Source organism: Lampetra fluviatilis, chromosome 54 (assembly GCF_964198595.1).
Source record: "Lampetra fluviatilis chromosome 54, kcLamFluv1.1, whole genome shotgun sequence".
In the NCBI taxonomy this organism is placed as follows: Eukaryota; Metazoa; Chordata; class Hyperoartia; order Petromyzontiformes; family Petromyzontidae; genus Lampetra; species Lampetra fluviatilis.
This window is the reverse complement of record NC_136328.1, coordinates 4,170,398-4,197,297: the sequence shown is the minus strand read 5'-3', so window position 1 is coordinate 4,197,297 and position 26,900 is coordinate 4,170,398. Positions and strand designations below refer to the sequence as shown.

The window sequence follows — 26,900 nt, the reverse complement described above, 5'->3', positions numbered from 1 at the left end:
GATGAACAAGAGGGGCGAGAGAGAGTGGCAGATCAGAGGGCCCGCGTGTACGGGGCAACCGCTGCGGTAACGAACGCGAGCGAAACGTCCTGCGGCTGCCGCCACTGTCAGCTGCCTTGGGCTGCGGCCGTCCCTTGTTGCAAAGCTGCTTGGCTCAAAGGGGCTTTTCCCAGTGACAATCTAAACCGATCCTGGGTACCGGGTTCACCAACATTTCCCGCGGCCAAGAGGCGTGTTGGGAAGGCCTTTATCCAGCGGGGGGGTGGGGAACAGAACAGCTGTGACCGCAGTGGCGGTTGCTCGCTACGAGGAGCAGTACACCGGCGACCGAGGGCCCGCGCCCCGCGTACCATCTCCATGATGAGGTGTCCGCAGCCGTAGCACTTTTCCGCGCTCTGCTGGAAGCCCGAGTACTGTGGGAATGAAGCACAAGGAAATCGTTCAACTACGAAGCGGCGAGTCGACGCGGTTTCCCGCGTCGCTGGGCGCGGGGGACCGGCGCCCGTTTCCGGTTTTACAGCCCTGGCTCAGCGACAGAAATTCCACATCCCCGTTGTGTGTGGGAGGATCGTTGTCAACGTGCCACAAAGTAGTACGCACTGAAGCGGCCACAGAGGGATGAGTCGACCTCTGACCTGGATTTCGATCGCAGCCTCCGGATTGGGAGATGCGCACTCTAACCAGTGCACCACCCAGCCAGATTTCGTAATTATGATAAATAGTACAGGCAGAGCCGTCCCTAGGGTGGGCGGCGAATCGGGGCAACTGCCCCGGGCCCCCCGCATTGGGGGGCCACGCGCTTCGACGTCACGTCGTCAGATGTAAAAGAGGAAGGTGATGACATTAAATAATGTGATACCATCACATTACTCAATTTAAGACCGGAAACAGGAATACTTCTTAACAATTCTGGCAAATACGCCTGATGAGGCTGGTTGTAATCACCAGGGAAACGCCGCAAGTACTCAAACTAAAAACTACATTTTGTTTACGTGACAAACCCTTCCTAACTGGCTGTGTCTGGGGCGGCGGTGGTGGTGCGGTCACGTCGCTAAAGTTCTCTTGCGGCGTCTTTAAAAACAACGGCGCTGCTACGCCTCGCTCGTGATCAAATGTAACGCCGAACCGTTCAAGTGATTCAGCACCGAACGAGAGACGTCTCTGCATGGGGAAAGGGGTTTCAGGCGACGTGTCTCTGCGATGCACGCGGCGGCGCTCGCCACCGCACTGTCTTCTCACGTCGACACCTGCCCACCTCCTCCGCAATGACGACACACGCCAGTTTCATCTCCCGCCCGGGCTGCACACGCGTCGTTTTCCCCTCTCCGACCGCGCATCCCTTCCCCACCCCGCGGATTGCTCAATTCCCCGTCAAACAGAAACCCATTTGTCGAACGGGGAAGACACGGCAAAAGCATGTCTCGCGCGTCAAATAATACCCGCGTGATCCTGATTGCGTCGAGCGGTGGAAAATTTAAGGCGGTTGGGCACGCCGAACCTGTGAACCCAGTGCGACCTGGGTTCGACTCCCGGCCATTTCTGTAACATCGGCGGCGGGCGAGGGATATCTGAACCGGTCCCACCCACCGATTCGCCAACCCGCATTGACCGGCGTGGGGAAGTATGGTCAAACAACACCCCCCACCCCCCATCATCAACACAGACAAAATGGATCCAATATTTTACTATTATGATAATCGAATAACCCTACCACTGCATAACTATTAACTATTGTTTATCTTACCAGTTAAAGCCCTCTGAGCTATGTAGCTCTCATAAGCGACCTCGCCACAAATGATAGCTCAACGAAGTGGTCTATCGTGTGGACATTTAGAGCTGCCAAATACGTGCACGTTGATTCTAAATGTGTTCTTACCAGATAGTCTTCCTCGCAGTATATTTTTCCAGTCACGTTGTAGAAGGCCTTTCCCCGGAGTGTCCGACCTGAATCAAACGAAAAATCAGAACACGTGTGAAGTTGTTACCAGGAGTGGGGGAGAAAACGTGACACAATAAAAACGATGCGGTCAAACCCCGGCATAACGTCTTCAAGGAACCGGAAATATCGCTCGGTGTGTCACTAATTAAGATTTTATTTACAAAACCAAATAGGAAATAAACCTGAATCGAATGTGGTAGGTGTTGATTATGGAATTTAACACGTGGTGTAGATATTTTTGTTTAGTTTCTTGTCCAATCTCTCCCGCACCTCCATTAGCGCAGTTGGCTACGTACGGTGCGAAAGATGTTCAACATACATATGTATGGTACTTTATAGATTAAGGTTTTAACGTCTTTTTGCGCCGTGAATATGAAGAGAGCACGCTTTCAACGTGTCCAACAGGAGGTGCCAGTTGAGCAATCAATGTGTTAATTTCCCATGGGAAATAAATCCAGGCGATGGAAACTCAAAGGACAGTCTGTCATGCAAGAGACAAATATGAATGTTCTGGGGAATATACGCAGACCAATTCAGTGCTTCTTACAAATGTTGTTTGCCTGATGAAGGTCGTACAAGCTTTCACGTGAATAAGTGCCAATTAATTATTGTAGTCAGTATATTTTAATATTAACAACTAGAGATGTGTTCATGATTTTTGGATGAAAGGTTTGAAAATCGCACCTAGATATGAAGTATTGGATGATACGGAAAAAAAAATATTTGTTTCAGATTTATCCCAAAGTATGATGTCACAGGAAATTATGTCACTTATATGATGTCACTTCTGGCTTTTTCCGCCATAATTGGGGTCGTGTGCCAGTGACTTTTCTTAGTGAGAAGCGAAGTTAAATAAAATGTATCGCATAATGAATATTATACAAAATCTGAACATATCCTTAAAAATCCGACATCTGAAATTCTTTCATCGGAAACCCATTCCTATTAAGTATCATTTACAACCACGCGATACGCCAATGTTATGAAAAAAAAAATCTTTAAGGGAAACTTGGAAAAAACTGTGAATTATAGGGCAGGAACTAATTTATGAAATTACATAACTTTTGATTCAAATCTGTCTTCAAAGCACTGGGTTTTAAAATGATCCTGAGATGTCGACGATATTTCCCTCGAGTATATCCTCAAAATTATTTCTGCGTATAACCTACGGCATGCTTCCCAGGAATCGCTATAGCCGTAAACAATTACAATTTATATGACAAACACCCATAAGGATTCATTCATCAATGTGCCTCGACTCAAGGTTTAGGAAGTTGGCAAAGGCTTTTAGATTTTTTTTGACCACCAGTCAAAGTGGCCATGTGAATGCGCATTGCCCAGGCAAGGCATCAACAGCAGCCACTGCTGCTCCAGTGGCTCCCTGATGCTGTATCGGAAGGAGATGTGCAAAATCAATGCACAACCTCCCAAGATCTGCTTTTACAACACAAATTAGTTGGCGACGCGTCTGCGTTGTCAGTATTGCACAAACACAATTAGCACAACAGAAAAACTCAACAAATTCATCTACAACAACTTTGAGGCCTTAAAAAGATTAAATATAATGGCCGACGTTTCGGACAGTGTCTCTCTTCATCATTATACATGTGCGTGTTTTTCTGTTTAAGGTCAGTGTTGCTGATCAATGTGTCGAGTCTTTTGCTCCAATTACACTAATCCTAGCATCTTCTCTCGAGGTCACCGACCACAATGGGTGCCCACTCCCGTGGATTTATCAGTGAGCTGCCCCCCCCCCCCTCCACCGCCCTTGCTTGCTTTACGTAACACCGAAACAAAATGTGCGACGGATTGCTTCGGCATAATTTTTTTGGAGTTCACAATTGGTTCACCACTTGTGTGGTCGATGCTCCGGTCGGTGCTTCGTGCCGTCGAATTTGCACTGTGCGGTCGCTCGCCAATTTACACCCCTCCACCCACTCAAGTCCGTGCATTCCGTGAAGGGGGTCCCCGCATTCGCTGCCAATCGACGAGTCGTCAGGACGCATCAGTTCGCTCTCGCGTGCCGTGCAACGTGAAACAAAAAAAAACCCACAGAGGAGGAGAAGGAGGGCGTTCCTCACAGAGAAGAGAAAGAATGAAAACGTGCCAAGCGATTTGGTAGCCTCGGGAAGTTCCTTTCACTCGCAGCATCCTCCCCCCCTTGATCTCCGTAATGTGCAGGGCGCCCCGGTGGCGAGATGTTAACTCCCTCGGCTGGTATGCAGCAGGTCGTGGGTTTGATCCAGACCCCAACACGTGTTGTATATTTGGAGGCTGCGTCTCTCTTTCTCTCTCTCCCCGTGCTCGCATGGATTTTTCTTCGGGTCCTCCGGTTCCCCCCCCCCCCCCCCACATTTTAGAATCAACGACACGCGTTTAGAGTACTTGGCTGCTATCAATGTCCACACATTTGTGATGGCCAGGTCGCTTCTGAAAAAGAGCTACATAGAGCAGCTCAGTGGGGTCTAACCAAGTAAAACATATACACACATAAATAGTGAGCATCGTCGCTCGACTTGCATCCCGTCAGGAGGGATTTGAGTGCTCTGAGGTTGCCCATCTCCCCCTCATCCCCAGCCCTCATCCCCCAACACAAAACTAGTTTTGCTAGAAAAGTGCGGCTGAAAATGCTGTGCGGTATTCTCGACCAAAATCGGCTCACAATGCTGTTTTTTCTTTCTTTAAAAACCTTTCAAAGGTTTCAACGGTTTGAGTTTTTTGCACGATGGCGGCCGTGAAATGTTTTGACGGTCGCATTTCGAAAAAAAGCGGCCCAATCGAACGGAAGTCGCAAACGGAGTCGAGCACTTTTTTTTTGGCGGCCAGAGTTCGGCGCGAGGCGAACGCCGAGAAAAAGTTCCGCGCAAACACGCTCCTTTACCGTCCAATTCACAAACAATAATTGGAAGAAAAAAAACTGTCGTTTTTTAAAGGTCCACTGTTAAAATAAAACTTCTTTAAAATGTGACGAATTTTTCAGTGCCGCTGCGTTGGCAGCGGCGCACAAGCACGATTAACAACAAAAAAGCAACGTGCCGATGCCCTCTGAAATGAGAGCTCTGAAGGACAAGCGTTGAAGCCGATCCGCACGAATTATTTCTTGAATGGTGGGCCCTTCGTCTGCCCGTCTGAGCCTCGGGCAATGACACCGAGCCCGTAGTCTGTTCACGCCGCGGTGCCTTCAGGCGAACTCTCCGAGACCATGGGGCTTAGCGAGTGAATGGGAACAGACACACGATACCTACGTCTTCTTGTCCTTCCCCACCCCCCATCCTCCCACCGCACCTCCGATTAGCACGGTCGGCTACGTAGGGTGCGAAAAAAAGTCCAACGTGGGTACGTGCATGCGTGAACGAGGGCGGGGAGGGATCTCACTCGTGCGCACGCCTCCTCATTCATCACGCGACAACGCGAAGAATGACAACGGTGCTCGTAGGACGCGCACCACGCGCCTATGTATCACTTGAATAAAATAATGACGACAGCCCTCTGTGAATCCACAGCTGGACGATGGCTCTCCCCCCCCCCCCCCCCCCAAGAAAAAGAAAACAATCTCAAAAACGCACACGTGCCGGGAAAAGCGGCACGTCCCCATCGCTCTCCGAGGCAACGTCAGCGGCGCTGTGTGGTGGTGGGGGCGCTGTGGGGTGGTGGGGGGCGCTGTGTGGTGGTGGGGGGGGCGGTGCTGTGTGGTGGTGGGAGCGCTGTGGGGTGGATGGGGGGCGCTGTGTGGTGGTGGGGGGGGCGGCGCTGTGCGGTGGTGGTGGGGGGGGGCGGTGCTGTGGGGTGGTGGGGAGCACTGTGTGGTGATAGGAGTCAGCACTATGGGGTGGAGAGCAGTGAGCAGTGGGGGGCGGTGGGTGGGGGGGCGGTGAGTGGGGGGGGCGGTGGGTGGGGGTCTTACCGCAGGAGCTGCAGGTGAAGCACGACGTGTGGTAGAGGTTGCCCATGGCTTGGCACGCCTGGCTGGAGCCGTACACCCCCTTGTTGCACTTGACGCACATGCCTGCGTCCGGCACAACGCACGACGGCAGCGCGCACGCAAAACAACAAGCGACGTCGTCATCATCATCGTCCGTCGCTCCATGAATAACGCCCACTCCCGTGTCCACAGGTCGGGAGGTTAAATACCTCGCCTGGTATACAGGAGTTCGTGGGTTCGATCCCGACCCCTGTATATTTGGAGTTTGCGGTGTCTCTTTCCCCGTGGTCGCGTGGATTTTTGTCCGGGTCCTCCAGTTGTTCCCTCCACGTTTAGAATCAACATCACGCTTTTAGAGTATTTGGCTGCTATACATTTCCACATCATTGAGCTATCATTTGTGACAGCCAGGTCACTACACAGCTCAGCGGGCCTTACCTGGTAAAATAAAATAAAACGTTTCAACCTGGGGCTGCTCACGACCATCACCACACCTCCTATTAGCACGGTTGGCTACGTACAGTGTGAAAAAAGTTCAACATACAAACACACACACACACGTACATCCTCTCATTCGATCGCCAGGCAATGCCAGGATGTTGACAGGAAGCAAAAATGACTCGCGAGCATGCGGTGGGCCATACCCCGCATTGTTGCGCCACTTGTTAACGTCGCAACTCTACCTCCAAACGACAACGAAAACAACTTGGTGTTTTTATAACGCCGCCTTTCACCGAAGGACCACAGAGCGCTGTAGGCGTAGAAATGTCAACACTCCAGAAAAATACAAATAAACTCAGAATGCACCAGACAAGACAAGACTCGGCAATTCGGGTGAAGAGATCGCACCGCGTCGTCGCTCGAGGTTCCCCGCAAACGACCCGATGGCGTGAAGGGGAGGTCTCGGTCGCGACTCTCAAACATCGACGGTGGCCCCCCCCCCACTCTCCCCCCCCCCGCCCCCCCAAGGCTCACGGACTTGGCTGGGGAGGGCACCCCCAGGGCCCCCCCTACGAAAACTATCCAAACACCTTCGCCTGGTTATTATCTAAAATCTGCATCTCAAATATCGGATCGTCACAATATTTGAGTGAAATCGCAATTGTGGCAATGGGCTTTTCCTCTTCCTTCATACCAAAAGTTTATCAATGTTGGACTGTGGGCCTGTCCTGCGATTTGAATTGAGCCACGTGGAATTCCACAATTTTTTCGCAGAAATGGCAACCGCTGCGTTACGTAAGTAGCGAGAGGCGCCAGCGTTCGCGTGCTCAGCCAGGGCATCTCCATGGATGGTCGCCCCTCCCCAGGAAGGTTTCACCCCCCCCCCCACTATCGTTCCCACGTTGCAGTATTTTTTTAAAATGTGAAATAGCCAGGACAGCCAGTCCCCGTGTTAGGTTCACATTGGATCGCACAGCGGTCGGCAGACCAAAATAACAAAGAGCCATTTTTATTTTTCAATTCACTCACAACAAAATAAATACGACAAGAGCCGCAATTGCAGCGTGAATACGAGACGGTGGGCCCTTGATAAATAACGCCGCGAAAGTAGTCCTTCAAAGAGCCGCATGAAGCTCCGAGGTCGCGGGTTGCCGACCCCTGGGCTAGTATAACCTGACAGCGTGCACGTTTTATTATCTGCGATAATCTGTTCGTACAACTTGTTATTATTTTAATGGTTGTTGTTGTTAGGATCGCGCATTTGCAATGGTGCGATGCTGCAGTGTGTAATCCCCGCTTCAGAAATTTGCAGGTCAACTTTGTCAGTATTTGTGGACGTTTGGTCCAATTATACCAATTTCTTTTTAAGCTTTTAGCTATGGGAGGAAAGACCGGGGCACTTAGAGGGAACCCACGTAGAAAACAGGGTGAGAACGTACAAGCTCCACACGCAATGGCACCCGAGTCAGGAAGCGAACCCAGGTGCTTGTTGCTGTGAGGCTCGACTATTAACAATGCGTTGCCACCCTTTTAAAGACAGTGGCCGCCCAGACTTCACGCCTCCGCCCACTTATTTTATTGTGTTTAGTTCGTTCTCCTTTCCATCCCCACACCTCCGATTAGCAAGGTCGGCTACGTGCAGTGCGAAAGAAATTCAACGTACGTACATACATACTCCCGAAGGCTGGAAACCCCCAGCACAGGCCACACCCAGTTTTACTTGGCTGATTGTGTCAATGATGTCACCAAGCCCCGCCCACATCACATTTATCCCGGTGCACACGTGCCAACAGACGTTACACTTCCCCCCCCCCCCCCCAAATGTTATCCGATTAGCCGAGTAATATCATCGGCAATCAGGAGGGTATTTGATTACTCTACTTCATAAAATATAGGACATCCCAACTCGTGTCATGTTAATCTTGAGCTGCTCCGCCATCTAGGAGGCGAGCGAATCGTAGAGATTTGCCAAGTCAGCAGATGGCAGTGCATCAAAGGTCGGTTCTTCAACCCCGTCCATAGTGCGTAGTATTCATAACCGGATAATACTTAATGACGGGGGGTGCGAGGCATGCGGGGACGATGCGGTGGAGCCGGCTCGTTCGTCACCATGAGAACGGTAAAAAGCAGCTTTGGTTGTGAGAAGGCGCACACGTACGTTTACACGCGTCCCTCGCAACAATCCCTGGGGCTGGAGGTGTGGAGTAACAGATGTGAACAATAGAAGTTGTTTCTATCGCTTGGGTCGTACAAACCCATTTCCCACATGCGTCATCACCACCCCCGCTCGGCACCTATTCACCGACACACGACCATTCCCGCTCGGATGCGCTCTCAGCCCGGTTTCTGCCAGGCAGAAATATTTAGTGACGGAAATTCCACATTTATATGGCAGGGGTCACTCTCGCCGTAGGAGAAAATTCCCACGAAGCGCTCGTCATTTTATGTCCACCGGGGATGCACGGATGGTTCGAGTTGGTCCCCGATGGGCCATCGATCTTGTCGCCGGTGTGAAAGCAAAGGCGTTCCACGCAACCACAATCGACAACGATTCTCGCCGCACATCACACCAGAATATGCCAAGTAGCACCGACCCAAACATTCCCATGAACTCCGCCTGAACGGCGCACGTCACGGGAACTTTCCTGAAAACTGGGCAAGTGTTGTCTCCATGAGGACCGAGTGCAAACAGCTGTAGAGCATTTGTACCGATGTTCGGCGAAATGTGAACACTCCTTGGCAGAGGCCAGCGTTCTCCAATGCCGGTGGGGAGGTCCCCCACGACTACGAGCAGTGGGGGAGGTGAAATGCTCCGTTAACCCCTTTGCCCCGTTCCAAGACGTCCTGCAGGTTGAAACACTCGATCCCCGTACAGGCAGAAAACTGATTGGCTGTACCACCTCCTTGACACCCACGGAAAGGGAGTTTCACAACATCTGTGTGCGGCGATCCACCAACCCCTCCCTTCGCTGCTGCCTCCACGGCCGCTGGACTAGAGGCGGCCACGTGAACAACCACTGCCGCACGCACCGCCGCTGGCTGGAGGGCTCCCACCAAGGTTCGTTTTTCTGGCCTTTCGCGACATTCCCGTTGCGCGCGGCTTGTCAGAAAAGGCGGCTGCATTGCACGGGCGGCAATGGTCTGCCGCCAAGTAGGGGGCGCTGTTGCCATGCTGGTTTTAATCAATTACAAGTGAGGTCTCGGGCAGAGGTCGCAAACGGGTTTTGATTCCTTACCCGTACCCGGCCGCACCAGGATCGCAAACGGGTACCCGTACCTGTACCCGGCCGTACCCGTACCCTACCCGTTCCCGGCCAGGTACGGGTAGGGTACGGGTATCGGGCACCTGATTGCGACCTCTGGGATGAAGCCATGTTGCAGGCGCGGGTGGGTTGATTCTAGGAACTTGAATTGTGAGAAGAGACAAGACGTTGGGAAATGAGTGACAAACAGTTACTCACCAATTTCGATTTAAAGCTTTCGTGACTGCAGGGATTCATCTTCTTGGTTCTTTCGGTAAAGTCACGTAGAAGGGAAGTAATAAAATAGTGATTCACGGTCTACCCGTACCCGTATCCGGCCGCACCAGGGTCGCAAACGGGTACCCGTACCCGGCCGGGTACGGGTAGCCGGGTATCGGGTAGCCGGGTATCGGGTAGGGTACGGGTATCGGGTACCCGGTTGCGACCTCTGGTCTCGGGGGCACGCGGACCTGCTCATACGCGAATTCACACTCGCACCTTTGTGTGACTCGGGACTTTCGCTGCACGCACGGCAGTCGGGTAACCACCCCACCCACCCACCCCGGCATCACGCGAACGTGAATTTGACGGCGTGGTAACCGCATCGCCCGCGCAAGGAACGAGTCCACCCCCAGCTCGCGCCTTTCATATTTATCATGACACGGACGATGAGTGAATCATTAACTGTACTGTACTTGATTAAACATTCATGTACATGTATGTACACTCACACACACTGACACTCACTCACACACACTCACTCACTCACTGACACTGACACTCGCTCACACACACCGACACTCACTCACTCACTGACAATCACACGGACACACTCACACACACTGACACTCATTCACACACAGTCACTCACTGACACTCACACTCACTGACACACACACACACAGACACTCACACACACTCACTGACACTCACACACACAGACACACACACACACACTGACACACACACACTGACACACACACACGGCCCTACGCTTCTTCCCATGACCCCGAACCGCCGCCGCGACGAGCGGAAAACTCGCTGCCACTGCTCACTCGGCCAGTTCACCTAAGTTTTGTTTGCGAAAATAAAAAAAACCGCGATCCACTGAGACAGCCTTCCAACATCAGCAAAACCCTAACGGTTACAAAAAAAATACATACGTACGTTCAGAAAAAAAAGTAGTTTACAAAAAAATGTTTTATTGCACGGACACAAATTCTTCGGCTTATAACGAATATACACTTGTATGGTAATATGTGTTGTTATCCCAAAGAAGGGGGGGGAGGAGTTCCTGTGCCTCTGAAGAATCTCGAAGATATCCCCCGGGTTGTCTGTACCCCCCCCAACTCGCCCCCCGCCCGCCATCACCCAGGACGGGTCGTGTACATGGGGCCTGGCGTAGATCCATGTGCGGCTGTTTTATTCTTTTCGCCCGGCGTTCTGCAGCGTGGGCCTTTGTTATTGTGAAGTGAAAAACAAATCTATTAAAAAAATGCATTTTAAAAAAATCTCGAAGATAGGTCGCGTTTTTTGAGCGCGATAAGATGGGTCCCGGTGCCTAGGAGATGTTAACTACCTCGCCTGGTATACAGGAGGTCGTGGGTTCGATCCCAACCCTGATGCCCGCTGCTGTATATTTGGAATTTGCGTGTCTCTCTCCCCGTGGTCGCGTGGATTTTTCTCCGGGTCCTCCCGGTTTTTCCCTCCGCATTTAGAATCAACATAAAAACACGTTTACAGTATTTGACAAGCCACTGCGTTGAACTATAATTTGTGATAGCCAGGCCGCTTCTGAAAAAGAGCTACAGAAGCTCAGCGGGGCTTTATGTGGTCAAATAAAAAATAGTGAATAGCTTGTATTCTCGTCTGGGCAGAAGCAGCAGCAGCAGCCGCAGCAGCAAAAGAATAAGCTGAAGAAGAAACAGCAGGAGAAGCAGCAGCAGAAGAAGCAGCAAAAGAATAAGCAGAAGAAGCAGCAGCAGGAGAAGCAGCAGCAGAAGAAGCAGCAGAAGAAGCAGGAGAAGCAGCAGCAGCAGCAGAAGAAGCAAAATAATAAGCAGCAGAAGAAGCAGCGGCAAAAGCAGCGGCAGGCAGGTCAGCAGCAAAAGAAGCAGCAGCAAAAGAAGCAGCAGCAGCAGCAGAAGAAGAAGAAACAGCAGAAGATGCAGCAGCAGCGGCAGAAGAAGCAGCAGCAGAAGAAGAAACAGCAGAAGATGCAGCAAAAGAAGCAACAGCAGCGGCAGAAGAAGCAGCAGCAAAAGAAGAAACAGCAGCAGAAGCAGCAGCAGCGGCAGAAGAAGCAGCAGCAGAAGAAGAAACAGCAAAAGATGAAACAGCAGAAGAAGCAGCAGCAGCGGCAGAAGCGGCAGCAGAAGAAGAAACAGCAGAAGATGCAGCAGCGGCAGAAGCAGCGGCAGGCAGGTCAGCAGCAGCAGCCCTGGCTGGCTGGCTGCATGTGAATGCGGTGGTCTTGTGGAATGCGGCTGGGGTTAGCCCCGTCAGGTGCAGCGCTGCACCCACACAATCCCGGCCCCGCCAGGGACAATGGGTCGCCTTGTTTCCGAGATTCTACACAAGAAAAAAAAACTCCGTGCAAACTCTCCAACCCCCCCCCCCCAGGACCCATCCACCCACCCCCTTCTTCCTCCACCACTGCGACCCCCCCCCCCTTCTGTCTTCTCCTCCTCCTTCGCCTCTCTTCAGCAGCTTGCCACTACCCCAAAGCCACACCGACCTCGCCGACTCCCCCGACTAGACACAAAGACAAAGATCCCCCGTATGGCCTTAACAGTGGGTTGGGGCAAGTGCTGTTCACGAGCACCTATGAAAGCCGGCACGGCACACGAGGGGGTTGGTTTGGCCAGTATCACGCCCGGCCTCCTTTGTCTCCCTCGTGGCGATTATTTCACACACCGCACTCGGTTACTCGTTTGAGGCTGAGTCGACCTAGAGGAGGCCCAGGTACTGGGTCAGATTATCATCACTGGGTGTTGGTCGTGAGCGGGAATGGAACTCGGGTCGCCGGGTTCGTACCGCAGCGCGCTAACCGCTACACTACCGCTCCCCCAAATTCGTACACACACACGCACACAAAGACGACAGCCCCCCCCCCGTCCCCTATACGCAAACACAGGCGCGTACACACACGAGACCCACCGCGCACAAAGCAGCACACGCGGTTGCGTTAGTACGCGGGAGGCGAGCAGACACATACAGACACACACACACTCCCCTCCCACCCGAAGGTCAAACAAAGCGTGGAGCATGTACATGAGAATTCGGCAGTTTCAAATATACAACATGTGCAGTCACACACACACAGACGTACACACACACGCGCGCGCGCTCGCAAGCAGACAACAAAAACAACAACCCCACACGCACACACACAAAAACACACACACACAGACACACATCGTCTCTCCCCCCCCCCTTCCACTAACTGCCACCCTATAAAGCTCTCAGCTTTTTCTGCCCAGCGACTGTGAAAGGAAGGGTCGGGCCGGGCCAAATTCCTGGCGTGCCTCTGCGCTGGAAAATCTCCGGTCCAACGCGTCTCCAACCCAACGGGGCAACTTTGCTCGCAAACTGGCTGCGAAATTTGGGTCACCACCACCACCCCCATCTCTTTCTCTACCCTCCTCCTCCTCGCCACCACCACCACCAACAACAACCACCACCACCAAACCCCCAACAACGTCCGAACCCCATCCCCCACCCAAACAACACGAGCCCGAGCGGGCAACACGCACACGCACTAGCGGTAGGCAGCCGCTCACACCGCCCCCACCCCCAACACACCACCAGTTTCCGAGCTGCCTTTGAGAGTGGAAAAGTCTTCCCGAGCCGTGCCGTGCTGGACGGACAATCGCATCGTTCCGCCAGAATCGGACACTATTTATACCGGGGGGGGGAACTCACGAGCTGAGAAGCTCTTCTTCTTGGTTCTTTCGGTAAAGTCACGTAGAATGGAAATAATAAATTAATAAAAATAAAACATAATAAAATAATTCTCACGACGTTTCGGCCACAACGCAAGCAGCCGTCCTCAGGTGAAGACCAGGTCTGTCTGTCGGGGAGACAGCGTCTCCATTCAGACGCGTCTCCATTCAGACGCTGTCTCCCCGACAGACCTGGTCTTCACCTGAGGACGGCTGCTTGCGTTGTGGCCGAAACGTCGTGAGAATTATTTAATAATGTTTTATTTTTATTATTGTATTATTTCCATTCTACGTGTGTGGACACGCGTCCACTGCTGCTGTAATTAAAGCAGCACCATAAGACCGGTACGGCCGATGGCTTGTGCAAGTAATGCTCGTGTATTTTTACGTGGAGAGCTTGATTTACGACGAAGGAATATTGTCTGCTTGTTCGTGTTATTAATTCAGGATGGTCGCTGCGTTCATTTAACGACACGCAGATGTGTGCTCCCAAACAGCAGAAAGAAAACCTCCGATTTGTGCCGTTGAATCTATTCGTCTCCGGGCCTGCAATAATGTGGACAGAGAGCACCCGTTCTGAACGATCATCCCGTCGTAACACAGAAGCGATCGGAAGAATGAACGCAGGCAGCTCCCAGTTGGTGTTGACAAATGTCAGGTGTTTTTTTTTTACATTTTATTTTGGGGACCAAAAATGTCCACAGTGTTCACGTGGTGTTTACAGCGACACCACTACCAACTCCCTTTGGGGGGGGGGGGGGGGTTGTCGGACGTGGATTTTGGTTTAGGGCGACAATTCATTTGTCGTTAAGGCGCAAATTCGTCTTCACAGAGCGGCGTGTACGTACGTAGACGCTTAGCAGCGGTCGGCGAAACAAACTGCACTTGTAATTAAAATACAATTGTGGAGTAACATGTTCATCGGGCGGATGGAGGTTTGCTCAAGAAAACTCTTAAGATGTTAGTCGTTGTTGTTGAACTTATACCAAAGTGTTCATTGCTGGTGCAATTAGGGGTGGCAGCCGCTGTATTGTGGTCAAGCAACCCAAACGATGGATCGCACCGTAAAACCACTGATGTGAGCTCCTTCAACGGAGGAAGAACTCCACGAACTCTGGTGGGGCTGGCAGAAAGCGACATTAGATCTCACTTTTTTTTTACTATTTTTATTTTACCAGGTAAAGCCCACTGAGCCATATAGCTCTTTTTCAGAAGTGACCTGGCCACAAATGATGGCTGAACGAGGTGGCGGCGTGGACATTTATAGCCGTAGCCAAATACTCTAAACGCGTGATGTTTATTCAAAATGTGGAGGGAAAAAACCGGAGGACCCGGAGAAAAATCCGCTCCTGAACACATTGCCATAGGCAAGAATAGAACGGCCGCTGCATAACTTATCTAGTGATGCGTCACTGCTGGATTAACAGTAATCCTCTCCTCTCTGCGATGCTGAAGTGTGAGAGGTCACAGGCTGTTAATCACCCGTGCACAGATTTCAAGTGTCCCAGAATGCATTTTGGTAGGCGTACAGCGTTATGCTGCATTGTTGTCAAGGTAAACATCAAACTGTATTTCACACTTGTTTTGTGTCTAGGTAAGTGAAACAGGTGATTAAAACACCGTGAAATATAAATGTGCTTTAGATAATTACTGTATTCGTCACTGTCAAAATTAGATAAAACATGTATTAGCGGCAATCCACCAGTAGTCGCTTCTGAAAACGAGCTATTATAGATCAGTGAGCCTTACCCGGTAAAAAAAAAGTGGGTTGAACAAAGGGCTGTACGTGTATGACAATAATAATGTCACCATACTGGGGTCTATTTGTATTATTATATTTTGAAAAAAATGTGATTGGTCACTGTGCTAATCGGTGAATTGTCTTTGATATGAACAAGCCTGTAGTGGTCACACGAGCTCTGGGCGTGACGCTACACCAGGAATAGCGGAGACGAGACACACGCACACACACATATCTAATGTGCCACAAGGCAAATTTCCCAGCGATCTCACAATCTGTTTACCACGTGCGCTTAAGTGCAAAGCAGCTGTTTCCTAAAGTCTTTGCTTGGTAATGTTGCGAAAGTAGGCGACGCTGCCAGACTACGACTTAAATGCACGCATGTGCACGGATGATTTATTTTGCTTGGCAAACACAAAACCATGGTAGTATTTACGCAGCTCTGCTCCACATGTACTGTGGGGGGGGGGGGGTATAATGCCCGAAAGCTGGCAGATATATAAAAGATGCTCTCTGAAAGATGTTGACGCACAAAAAGAAGGCCTCGGTCATGGGGGGGTTGCTTCTATAATTCCCAACGATTATTGCGACGATACAAAGCACCGCGCATTTGGCCAACGTCAGAATACCGTTGCCGTGTCTGCTTCATGATGCTCGTTAGTTTGGGCTGCTGTAGGAGGAAGACCCAGAACCCGGGTCAGATGGTTCACGCCACTGATGTTTGCCGTGGCCAGGAATCAAACTATTTAACGCATTTTTATTTTTATTAACCATGTAACGGCCCACCTGAGCTGTGTCGTTATTTTTCAGAAGCAATCTGGCCACAGATGATAGCCCAACGAAGTGGCTTATGACGTTGACATTTATAACAGCCAAATATTATAAACGCATGTCGATTCCAAATGTGAAAGGTTAGAAACCAGAGGACCCGGAGGAAAATCCACGCGGAGAACATCCAAACTCCAAATATAAAGCAGGCGTCAGAGTCGGGATCGAATCCACGACCTCCTGTATACCTGGCGAGGAAGTTAACGTCTTGCCACCGTGGCGGCTTCATCAAATTCGGGTAGCCGGGTGTACAACGCAGTCTGCGATCTGCTGTGTCACTACGCCCCATATACCAACACATGGGTAAGCCGGCAACCACACCACTGGCGAAGTCACGAATGAAATGACAACGCAGGAGGCATCTGTGCACGAAGGCGTACGGACAAGACAGGCGAGCATCCCTCACCCACTGTGATCAGCCTGTCTGCTCTGTTTCAGGAGAAAACCGATGCCCTGCCACGTAAATGTGGAATTTCAACCACTTGATTTGAACAGAGACAATTCGGTTTCACGGAAAAGCTTACGCCCTGTGGTGCAAGAACACACACACACACCTCATGGCTAACTGATCGTGCGTGGCGTTAACAGATTTTAGACTATTTTGGGTTAGCACCGTGAGAAACAAAATAAAAGTCCGTACTTCTCGGTACGGTTGATACCGGCAAAAACAGAAAATCATGCGAGCTGTCATTTTAATGTACACACAGAAGCCTACGTGCCAAGCAGGAATTTAAAAAACGCGTTTTTTTTTCCACGAAAGCTGCGATTAAAAAAAAATCTCTTTCAGACTTTTTTCCTTCGTGAGGTTTCAAGGCTGGCGAATGTGACCCCGAGATAAATGGTAAAATAACATCCCCGAGTTGCGCGGCACAACACCCAATCCACCCATCCACCCACCATCCACCTCCCCACACCTACAGCGTGGCACAACACCCACCCACCCACCGCCCCCACACACCCCCCCACCCACTATCCATCCTCCCCCACACCTACAGAGCGACACACCGCACCCAGAGGGAGACTGTCTAGACAGCATAATAAGAGGATCACAGCGGCTCGCGGCTTCTTCGCAGAGTGGCGGTGGGGCTTTCACACACACACAGACATGACAAAGATCCCCCGCATAGCCTTACATACTTTCGGGGCAAGTGCCGTTAGCGAGTAGCACCGATGGAGGCTGGCACGTCACACGAGGGGTTGGGTGGTCAGCACCACCGCGCCTGGCCACCTTTGTCTCCCCGGTGAAGATGTTCACACAATCGGGCCAGCTAATCATTTTGAGGCCTAGTCGAACCCAGGGGTAGGCCCAGGACCGGTTCCGATAATCGGCACTGGTGTTGGTGGCCGCGAGCGGGAGTCGAACCTCGGGTCGCCGAGTTTGTAGCGCAGCGCCGTAACCGCTGTACCACCGCTCCCCGCCCACGCATGCAGCGGGCCTTTACCCGCTTGCTAGACCCGCTAAAGACCCGCTAGCTAGCTAAAGACCCGCTAGCTAGACCCGCTAAAGACCCGCTAGCTAGCTATAGACCCGCTAACTAGACCCGCTAAAGACCCGCTTGCTAGACCCGTTAAAGACCCGCTTCCTAGACCCGCTAAAGACCCACTAGCTAGCTAAAGACCCGCTAACTAGACCCGCTAAAGACCCGCTTGCTAGACCCGTTAAAGACCCGCTTGCTAGACCCGCTAAAGACCCGCTTGCTAGACCCGCTAAAGACCCACTAGCTAGCTAAAGACCCGCTAAAGACCCACTAGCTAGCTAAAGACCCGCTAAAGACCCACTAGCTAGCTAAAGACCCGCTAACTAGCTAAAGACCCGCTAACTAGCTTGCTAGCTAGTCCACAACACGTGGCGCTCGTGACCAATGCGCTAAACATACCCCGGTTTTTTTCTATAAAGTCACATAGGTAAAAAAAAAGGGAAAATAAATAAAATCACGACGTTTTGGAGGCAACGCAAGCTTCCTTATCAAGTGATTGCTGTATCACTTGATACAGCTATTTTCCTGTGACGGTTCCACCTGAAGACGGAAGCTTGTGTTGCCTCCGAAACGTCGTGATTTAATTTATTTTCCTTTTTTTTACCTACATGACTTTACCGAAAAAACCAAAGAGTATGGACCCTTGCAGTCACGAAAACTTCAAATCTATAATTAATGCCCCGGTTTACAAGCCTCCCTCCCCCGGACAAAGCTACTCAACAACAACGCCTGTCAAATTTGGGAGAGGAATAATATCATAAGCTTGGCTTACTTTAATGCACCGAGAATGCCGCTTTTACATTTTTTGTTGCAATTAAAATGTTGCGCGGGCATGCACACACAAACAGTGCAGCCTCACTGAGACTGGTACGGATGGACGGGCTGGATTTATAACGACCGGAGGCCGATCGCGTCTGCCGACAGGTCCTCTGATCGTTGTGTCCGCGCCACTGTGCAATGCACAAAGGGCTCTGTAAGTAGTTAAACGCAGGTCTCCGCTGAACAAGAGAACTTCTTTACTCGCAACGAGCTCTTACCTTGTTAGAAAAGGGTCATCTATCTATCACCTTCATTTTTTCCTTTGTCCGGTGGGGAGGCTGCCTACGATTGAAAGACATCCCATTACAACAACGAAAAGCTGTTCTTCAGACGTTTAATGACAACTCAGGCGTGCGCGGACTAGCAACGTCATCGCCACAGCAGCTGCAAAAGCGAAAGGCCTGTTCCCTCTGTCGACAAGGTTACACAATAGATGGCCACAATGGGGGGGGGGGGTGTAGCTTAGGCCTGTCTTTTTCATGAGCACTCTAGAAAATAAACACGCTCACAATTTCCGCGCCGCATCTTGAGATGCGAAAGCATCTCCGAATCGCGCTGCGACAGTTCTACGGCGTGGATCTTTCGGGGTTTTGTGCTGTGCAGTTCTCCTGACGCGGTTTCGGGTTGCTCGGTGCCCCCCCCTACCCGCACCCCCCCCCAGCACGGTTGTCTGGCACGACGTTCCGGACACATCCAACGCCGCCAGGCGATGCCGCGGGAGGAGTTTGGGCACACGGAGCCGCCGAAGAGGCTCCCCACGGGCACAAGCGGCGGAATCGTCGGGGGACGTGGCGCCGAACAGAGCTCGGTCCCGACCAGGAAAAAGCGCATCGGATGGCAGGATCGCCAACCCCGTTCCGGTGACGTCTGCAAAGTTGCAGGGCGGTGGGTGGTCCCGTTAAACGCCGAATCTCGGAACGCTCGAGCGGCTCGGCAATAATTTTAGTTGGAGGGGCGTAGCAGCAGCAGCGCCGTTGTTATTTTTAAGAAGTTTGAACTCACCGCAGAGAACCGTGGTGACACGACCGCCGCAACTCTACGATAGCTGGCGCCAAAACTGCGTGCCACGCGCCCTCCCACGTGGGGGCCTTGTGGGAGCCTCGGCAGGCGTACACGCGTACGTCATCGGAACGTGATCGGAAGAAAAACCGATGACGTTCACGTACGCACGTCATCGGAACGGGTTAATAGCCCCGCAATATTCACATGCGCACAACTGTTCACCGTGTAGGTAGATAGTCGCGTTACGAGCAACGGTTACAGCCACCCACGAATAACGCGTCCGGCATTGTCATCACCTTACGTACGTTGTTGCTTGGCTCCACGTCCACCGTCATTTGTAACGGGCGATAATTACGTTAAAAAAATCACTGTAAAGAGGGGGTTTAAAGCTGGCAAATTAAAACATAAAATGCGAGTCAGACGGTGGAGATCAAGTGCCCCCGCCAATTACGTCGCCGCCAGAGCGGGTTAATCACGCAACAGAATTCACTACCCGCTGCAGACCACTGCGGTGCAGCTCGCAGATAGGTCATCAGCGGGTTTAAGTTTCGCCACAGACATGATACCCCGTGGACGTTTAAAAAACCGCTGGCAGCCGGTCGATATTGAGAGGGGGGGGGGGGGGGTTGCTCCGAGGTCAGCGCAACGTAATTGTAACGTCGCAAAGACGCAGCCGCGAGGCGGTCGCACACGAGGCTAAGAGCGATGATTATTTGAGGCTTTTTATTTATTTAGCTGTGCCCGTTCACCTCGGAGAGCCTTGCCGAGTCTTGTAAGGATGGCCCCCTGTCATGTCTCATGTGGAGTGTGTGTACGTTGAACTTTTTTCGCACTGTACGTAGCCAACTGTGCAAATCGGAAGTGCAGGGGAAGGACAACAAACTGTGAGACGATGTACGTATATTGAACTTTCGCACCGTACTGGGCTGAGTGTCTCTGTGGGTCTCTGTGGGTCTCTGTGGGTCTCTGTGGGTCTCTGTGGGTCTCTGTGGGTCTCTGTGGGTCTCTGTGGGTCTCTGTGGGTACGTCAAACTTCTTTTGCACCGTACGTAGCCAACCGTGCTGATCGGAGGTGCGGGGAGCAGGATAACAAACTAAACACAAAAAACCGTGCTAAACAAATGCGTTACCAATCTAGATGATTTAAAAGTTGCATAGCTCCCAGCCGCTTCCTAATATCGGGAGGAAGAGCGTTCCAGACGGCCGCAGAAGCGCATCTGAAAGCGCGAGTGATGATGCAGTGACCGTGCAGACTTGCCTGTAGGGGGGGGGGGGGCAATGTTGCTGCTGTGTATGAGCCCCTTCGAGCGATTTGCAGGTCAAATTTTCAGAATTGGGATGTTTGGCCAATACCAAACATCCCAATTTGTCCGATAAATTTTTTTTTAAAGATACACAAAGAATATAAGCCCTGTTGCACAGCATCATAAATGTTGTTCGATCACAAGTTCTGTTATTATATTCATATATATACCAACTTTAATCCTCTGTACGCCGATCATTTCTTTTCATCCACCATACCGTCACGAGCGCCCTTAATTTCTGGCCACTTTGTGCCGTCGGCAAAGTTAGAATTCACGTAACAAACAAAAAACCGGTAAAAGTCCCATTTGCTTAAGGTTTCACGAAAGGCACCACGCGTCAAATTAGCCTGTTGCTTTCCTCACATTCCCACATCTTTCTCAATCCGCCACTGCCGCCGCACGCCGGTGAGGGTAACGCCCCGGCCAGCCAATTAACCGCGCGGCCCGGAAACCCGCCACGCTCGGTGGCAGGCGGGTCCTAAAACATTCACGTTTGAGGGCAGCGTTGAGCGAGCGTTTGAAACGATTCGCCTGCAAGGTGGCGGTGGTGTGACAGAGGCATCCTTTTTGGCGATTACCTGATTAAATTCCTCAGCCCCCCCACCCCACAAATAAATAAATAAACACACACACACACTGAAGAGCACAAAGGAAACGCTGTTGCATGGTCAAATACTTTTGTGAATTTCCGTTTTTTTGCCTCTGCACATTACCCCCGCGGGGATCCCGCTCATTAGATTAACCACTTTGGGTTTGTATGCTTAATGAGACGCCATCTGTGACGCATTAGTAGCCATCTGCTACTACCGGTGCACGGAGGGGGCCCGCGCGTGCGCTAGCGAGCGCGCGCGCTCCCAGCCTCTACCCGCGTGGCCCCAACGCAACAAGGGCCGGGCGCATTCCTGCCACGCTCTCGCCATGGAGCCATTGTCGCCGCCGTTTTGCGGGGGGGGGGGGGGCCCTCTCTCTCTCCTCTCTCAGCCAGGGCCAACTTTATGGAAATTTCTGGGTATTTACGCTATCGACCCGACGGGAATCGTTCGTAGAGCTCGTCTCAAAATAAATTAAAGCAATGAAAATGTTTTTTTAAAGAATATAAAAATCCACGGAACAGCACAACACCGTGAAATAAGCTTACTTAAAAAAAGCTGGTTGCGAAAAGCGGAGAGGAAACCTCGCGACGTTGCTTTGGCTGCGCGCGAAGAGATTCCAACGTGCGGCGCGACGTCGCCCCGTGCGACTCTCGCTCGCGACCGAGGTACCTGTCGGGTGGATGTGCGAAAAGGTCGCATTCGCGAAGGTCTGTTGCAGCGCGACGGTTTCAATCGCGCGCAAATGCTACACTGGGTGTGCCTGGCCAATCGGTCAGGGCGGTGATATGACGTGTTTTTTTTTTAATACAACGTTTTCCCCGCTAAGCTGTGCTGTGCCGCTAGTACATCTTCGATTCAGGAATGCGCACGCGGCGTGCAGGTGGTTATTTATACGCGAGTACGTTGAACTCGTTTCACACCTGGACATAGCCAACCATGCTAAATCGGAGGTGGGGGGGGGGAAAGGACGAGAAACTAAACGTAAAAAAAGCTGTCCTCAAGGAATGAGTTTTTCAATCTCGATTTAAAAGTGCATAGCTCCAGTGGCTTCCTAATAATATTATACGCGTGTATATATATAACACGTCCTAACTTAGCAGTCCCGTCGAGTAAAAAAAAAACACCCAACTCTCGCATGTTCTACTCCCGCGCCGCTCAGGGAGGTGACAAGGAGATGACAGGACGTGAGCCGTTGCTGAACTTTCACTTGAACTTTGTGTTGGCGAGACGACTGAGCGGCTTCTCCACGTGAAAACAACTGCCCAGCCCCCACTTCTGACCGATTCAAGGTCAAGGATTAAAGCAACTTTTACCACTGTCCCCCACCCCCCCCACTTGGGGGATGACCCCCCACCCCACAGCCTTTTCCTGCTGCGGGAGATTACCTGGGGCACTACTACCGACGCTGACAGCATTAAATTACAGCTGAGACGATCAGCTGACTCGGTCATGGATCGACTGTGAATCAGAAGCGACTACTTTTTGCGACTGCAGGAATGAGTTGCGGGTATGTACGGTTTGTTGAACTTCCTTTGCACCGTACGTAGCCAACTGATCGGAGGTGCGGGGGAAGGACCGCAAACTAAACACAAAAAGCAGTTTCGAAGAAATGAGTTTTCAAACTAATGAGTTTTCAGTTGGGCTTATTCAATGCCACCATAGTTGTAAGGTGGCACCAGAGCAGCCCATTTAACCCCACGCAATATGCACGCATCACGTCCGTAACTGCGCAGTCTCACACATACATTTCCATATGAACATAAACTTTCAAAAAAAATATGAAACCATCAACAAATTTGTATTTAACCAATGCCCACCAAGCTACAGATCTCTTTTTCAAAAGCGACATGGCCACAAATGATAGCTCAATGTTCGTGGCTTAACACGTGGAAATTTCAAGCAGCCAAATACTCTAAGCGTATGTCGATGTCTAAAGGTCGAGGGAAAAACCGGAGGCATCATCGGGGTTGGGATCGAACCCATCACCTCCTGCATACCCGGCGGGGGAGATAATATCTCGCGCCACCGTGGCGCCCCATAATCCTGCCGCCAGGGCAAACCTCCCCCAGGCACAGATATAATAAGTGCGGTCAACGGAGCTGCGGTGCAGACAGTAGGATAAAAAAAAACAATGTGCTTTAAACTTCAAACGCTAATGCACTGTACTGCATTGTATACGTAATATTTAGCCAGTTGAAGTTTTTCACGTGATTAAACGTGTTTGTTGTTGATGAATCTTCAATGTTTTATGGATCATATATATTGGGCGCATTGGGATCTACAGATGAAATGCGCCTGAAAAGTGTAAATTATTATGACTCAACAGGAGGAAGCACTTATGTATGTTTGTTCAAGTTCTTTCGCACCGTACGTAGCCAACCGTGCCATAGGGGCACAACCTGGACTGCAGTCACTGCTGGCTTTGGAATTTGGAGAAAAATATCAACGGAGGGATTTCTCTGGCAATGTTACGATTCATCATTGATATTTATGAATCATAACATTGTGGTTGAGACCCTACCAACGCCCGGCACAGCCAAACAACTTAAACTTGTCCACGTGTACAAGCGCTTAATGTGCCAATAATTATGATCGTTTCGGCTGAATCAGAGGGTCTCATTGTGGCAACAGTGTTTGGAATACTGTGGCATTCACAGCGAGAGCATCCAGCAACGAGTAACGGATTACTATGATATTACTGACGGCACTTTGACCAGATCGCAGACTGTGTCGATTGGCGAAATATCTGTTTGGTCCCATTCAAGTGTTGCATCAAGATGCGATGAGCTGCACTGGCAGAGAGCGTAATGGTGATTTATGGTTGAGAATAATGTTGGTGCTGCTGATTATCCTTAATGGAGGTTTTTTGGGTTAGATGGCATAAATGTTGTTAAACCCGCCACAGCCAATTAGTAAGGTTTGTCACGTAAACAGAACGTGACCAATTCGTTACTAGTACAGCACACCGGTGTGTTGGAGAGCAAATCCACAACATTTACAATCAGAGTACGACGGTTCGCCAATAATTACAACTAGCTTCATCAGGCTAGTTGTGACAAACCTTACTAATTGGCTGTGTCGGGTGGTGGAGGGTTTAACGACACATTCATATTTACGCGATCTAACCCAAAAATGGATGATTATCGATAATATTGGTCGCAAAAAGCCTACGTGTTAAAGTAGTGCTGATTATGTTGGTGCTGATTATGTTGATGATGGCAGTGGTATAAGCGATTGTGCGTACCTGGTTCGATGTGTAAACACCGCCACTAGTGAGCCAAAGGCGGCCAGGCGTGGTGCTGTCCACCCTTCATCCCCCGTGTGCTTCAAAAGGTGCTCATTAACAGCACTTGCTCAAAAAGTGTGTCAAAGGCTATATGGGGGATCTTTTGGTGGTGATCATGATGGTAGTAGTGACGGTGGTGGTCATGATGGTGGAGATCATGATGGTGGTAGTAACGGTGGTAGTGACGGTGGTGGTCATGGTGCTGGTAGTGGCGGTGGTAATGGCAGTGGTGACAGCAATGAGCAATGCAGGAGGTGATGATTTTCGTGGCCCGTAGCGATATCAACGGTCGCGATGGCGGCGGCGGTCGTAACAAACAACGCTGGCGGCAATCGGTTTTCACCGACGCATGCGAGTGCCCACACACGGCCCCCGCGGACTCACCAAAGTACTCGGCCTTCGTCTGCGCCTCCATCTCCAACTCGATCTGCCGCGTCAGGGCCTCCAGCTTGCGCTCGGCGGCCGTCGCGTCCCCGCCGCCCGGCGCCTCCAGGAGGCCGGGCGCGCCGCGGTGGGGAGGCAGCCCCACCTGCTCGCCCATTCCTGCCAAGAGAGGACGCCGCGCTCATCATCGTCGTTCGTCGTCGTCGTCACCACCGCCCGCCCACTCGTGGCGATGTCCACACACCACGCAGCAGGTACTCATTTCGACCTAGGAGGGAGGCCCTGAACCGGTTCATATGGTCACCACACTTGGGCCGCCGGGTTCGTAGCGCAGCGCGCCAACCACTGCACTACCGCTCCCCACAAACAAGCACAAAGACCTGTATCCCGCCCCCCGTGTAGCCTTAACAAACTGTTGGAGCAAGTGCTGTTAGCGAGCAGCACCTATGAAGGCCGGCACGGCACACGAGGAGGTGTGGGTGGCCGGCACCACCACGCCCGGCCGCCTTTGTCTCCCCAGTGGCAATGTTTACACATCGCACCAGGTACTCATTTGAGGCTGGGACGACCTAGGGGAGGCTCAGGACCGGTTCAAATAATCTTCTCTGGTGTTGGCCGTGAGCGGAATCGAACTCGGCTCGCCAGGTTCATAACGAAGCGCGCTGACCGCTACACTACCGCTCCCCACCACCACCACCGCCACCACAAGGTGTCATCATAGACAAAGCCGTAGATGTCACCACCACTACACCTCACTGCCAACGCTTCCTACCTCCACTCCAGCAGCTACTGCTACTGCAGAGCCGACAGGACAACCGCGCGGGAAACATTAACGGCAACAATCCCTGATTTCCGACAAGGTATGTTTGATTGCCGTGATATGCAGCTCAAGTACAGAATATGAAACGTACGACAACCAAATACGTTTTAGATAATGCACAACCAACAAGCATTACGAGACGGATGAAAGTGAAAGGCGAATCTCATACCCGCACGTACCCACGCACGCACACGTAGCAACCATCCCAAGATTGTTTGATTTCCCTCTGAGCGACGCCGAGTGAAAGGACCTCCACATCTATTTATACGACAACAACCAATTCTGAAAAGGTGCACAACAACAAACAACCAGTGGGTGAAAGAATCTATAGACTAAAAGATTTCATGATGCGGAACTTTCCGTCAAACAGTCATGGGACGGTGGCGCCCCTGGGAGAAAACAGGAATGACGAATGTGGACGTCGCATTCACGTGATTTCATTTCCGGTTCTGTTCGGTGACATTATTTCTCCCTCTTCCCTCCAACGTCTCCCACTCCCTTGTAAATAAACTGCTCCCGATCGTTACCCCAACTGTTACCCCAACCGTTACGCCTAACCGTTATGCCAAACGTTATGCCAAACGTTACCCCCAACCGTTACCCCCGACCATTACGCCAACCGTTACCCCCAACCGGTTCCCCCACGGGTACCCCCACGGGTAGGGCAGCAATCCCAGATGCCCCACATCTGGTCCCTCATTTTAAGGGTGTACCACTCTGGGACTTGTTGTTTCCCCCCCGCCCCCCTCTTAGAAATCTACTTTCCCTTCTGGGGTTCTTAAATAATAACAACAATGTAAAACAATCGCGCGGGGGAGATTTGGAGGGACCCCTCCCTAAAAGGGACTCTCGTACCCGGCACAAACAAATGAGGGCGACAGCGAGCGAAACCGCTAAAGGGCGCGCGACCGGCCACGCTCGGCCTGCTCGACGGCCCGCCCTGTTACGCGACGCTCCGCCATCGCACGGCACGACCCGCCACGCGCGTTACTGCGGCCTTGCGCGCTCTCCGAAGAGAAACCGCCCGTGAACCGCGCATCGGTACGAGCGGCAGAAACGCACCTCGGACCGCTCTTCATCTCGCCATCTTCGGCGCTCGCGACAATATATTCCTGAAAAGGAACTGAATCGTTTCCACCATCTTCTCCGCCGTGTGT

The 26,900-nt window shown here is 51.4% G+C and overlaps 1 protein-coding gene across 1 annotated transcript in view; it reads right to left on the bottom strand.

Moving 5' to 3' along the window:
- Nucleotides 1-26,900, bottom strand: part of LOC144949625 (Wilms tumor protein 1-interacting protein homolog) — a 68,121-nt gene that overhangs the window by 12,483 nt on the left and 28,738 nt on the right. The window contains exons 3-6 of the mRNA XM_078879599.1: nt 24,924-25,082; nt 5,844-5,945; nt 1,877-1,944; nt 351-413 (exon numbers count right to left, since the gene is read on the bottom strand). Of these exons, the coding sequence (XP_078735725.1) occupies nt 351-413; nt 1,877-1,944; nt 5,844-5,945; nt 24,924-25,082 (392 nt within the window). The remainder of the gene's footprint in view (nt 1-350; nt 414-1,876; nt 1,945-5,843; nt 5,946-24,923; nt 25,083-26,900) is intronic.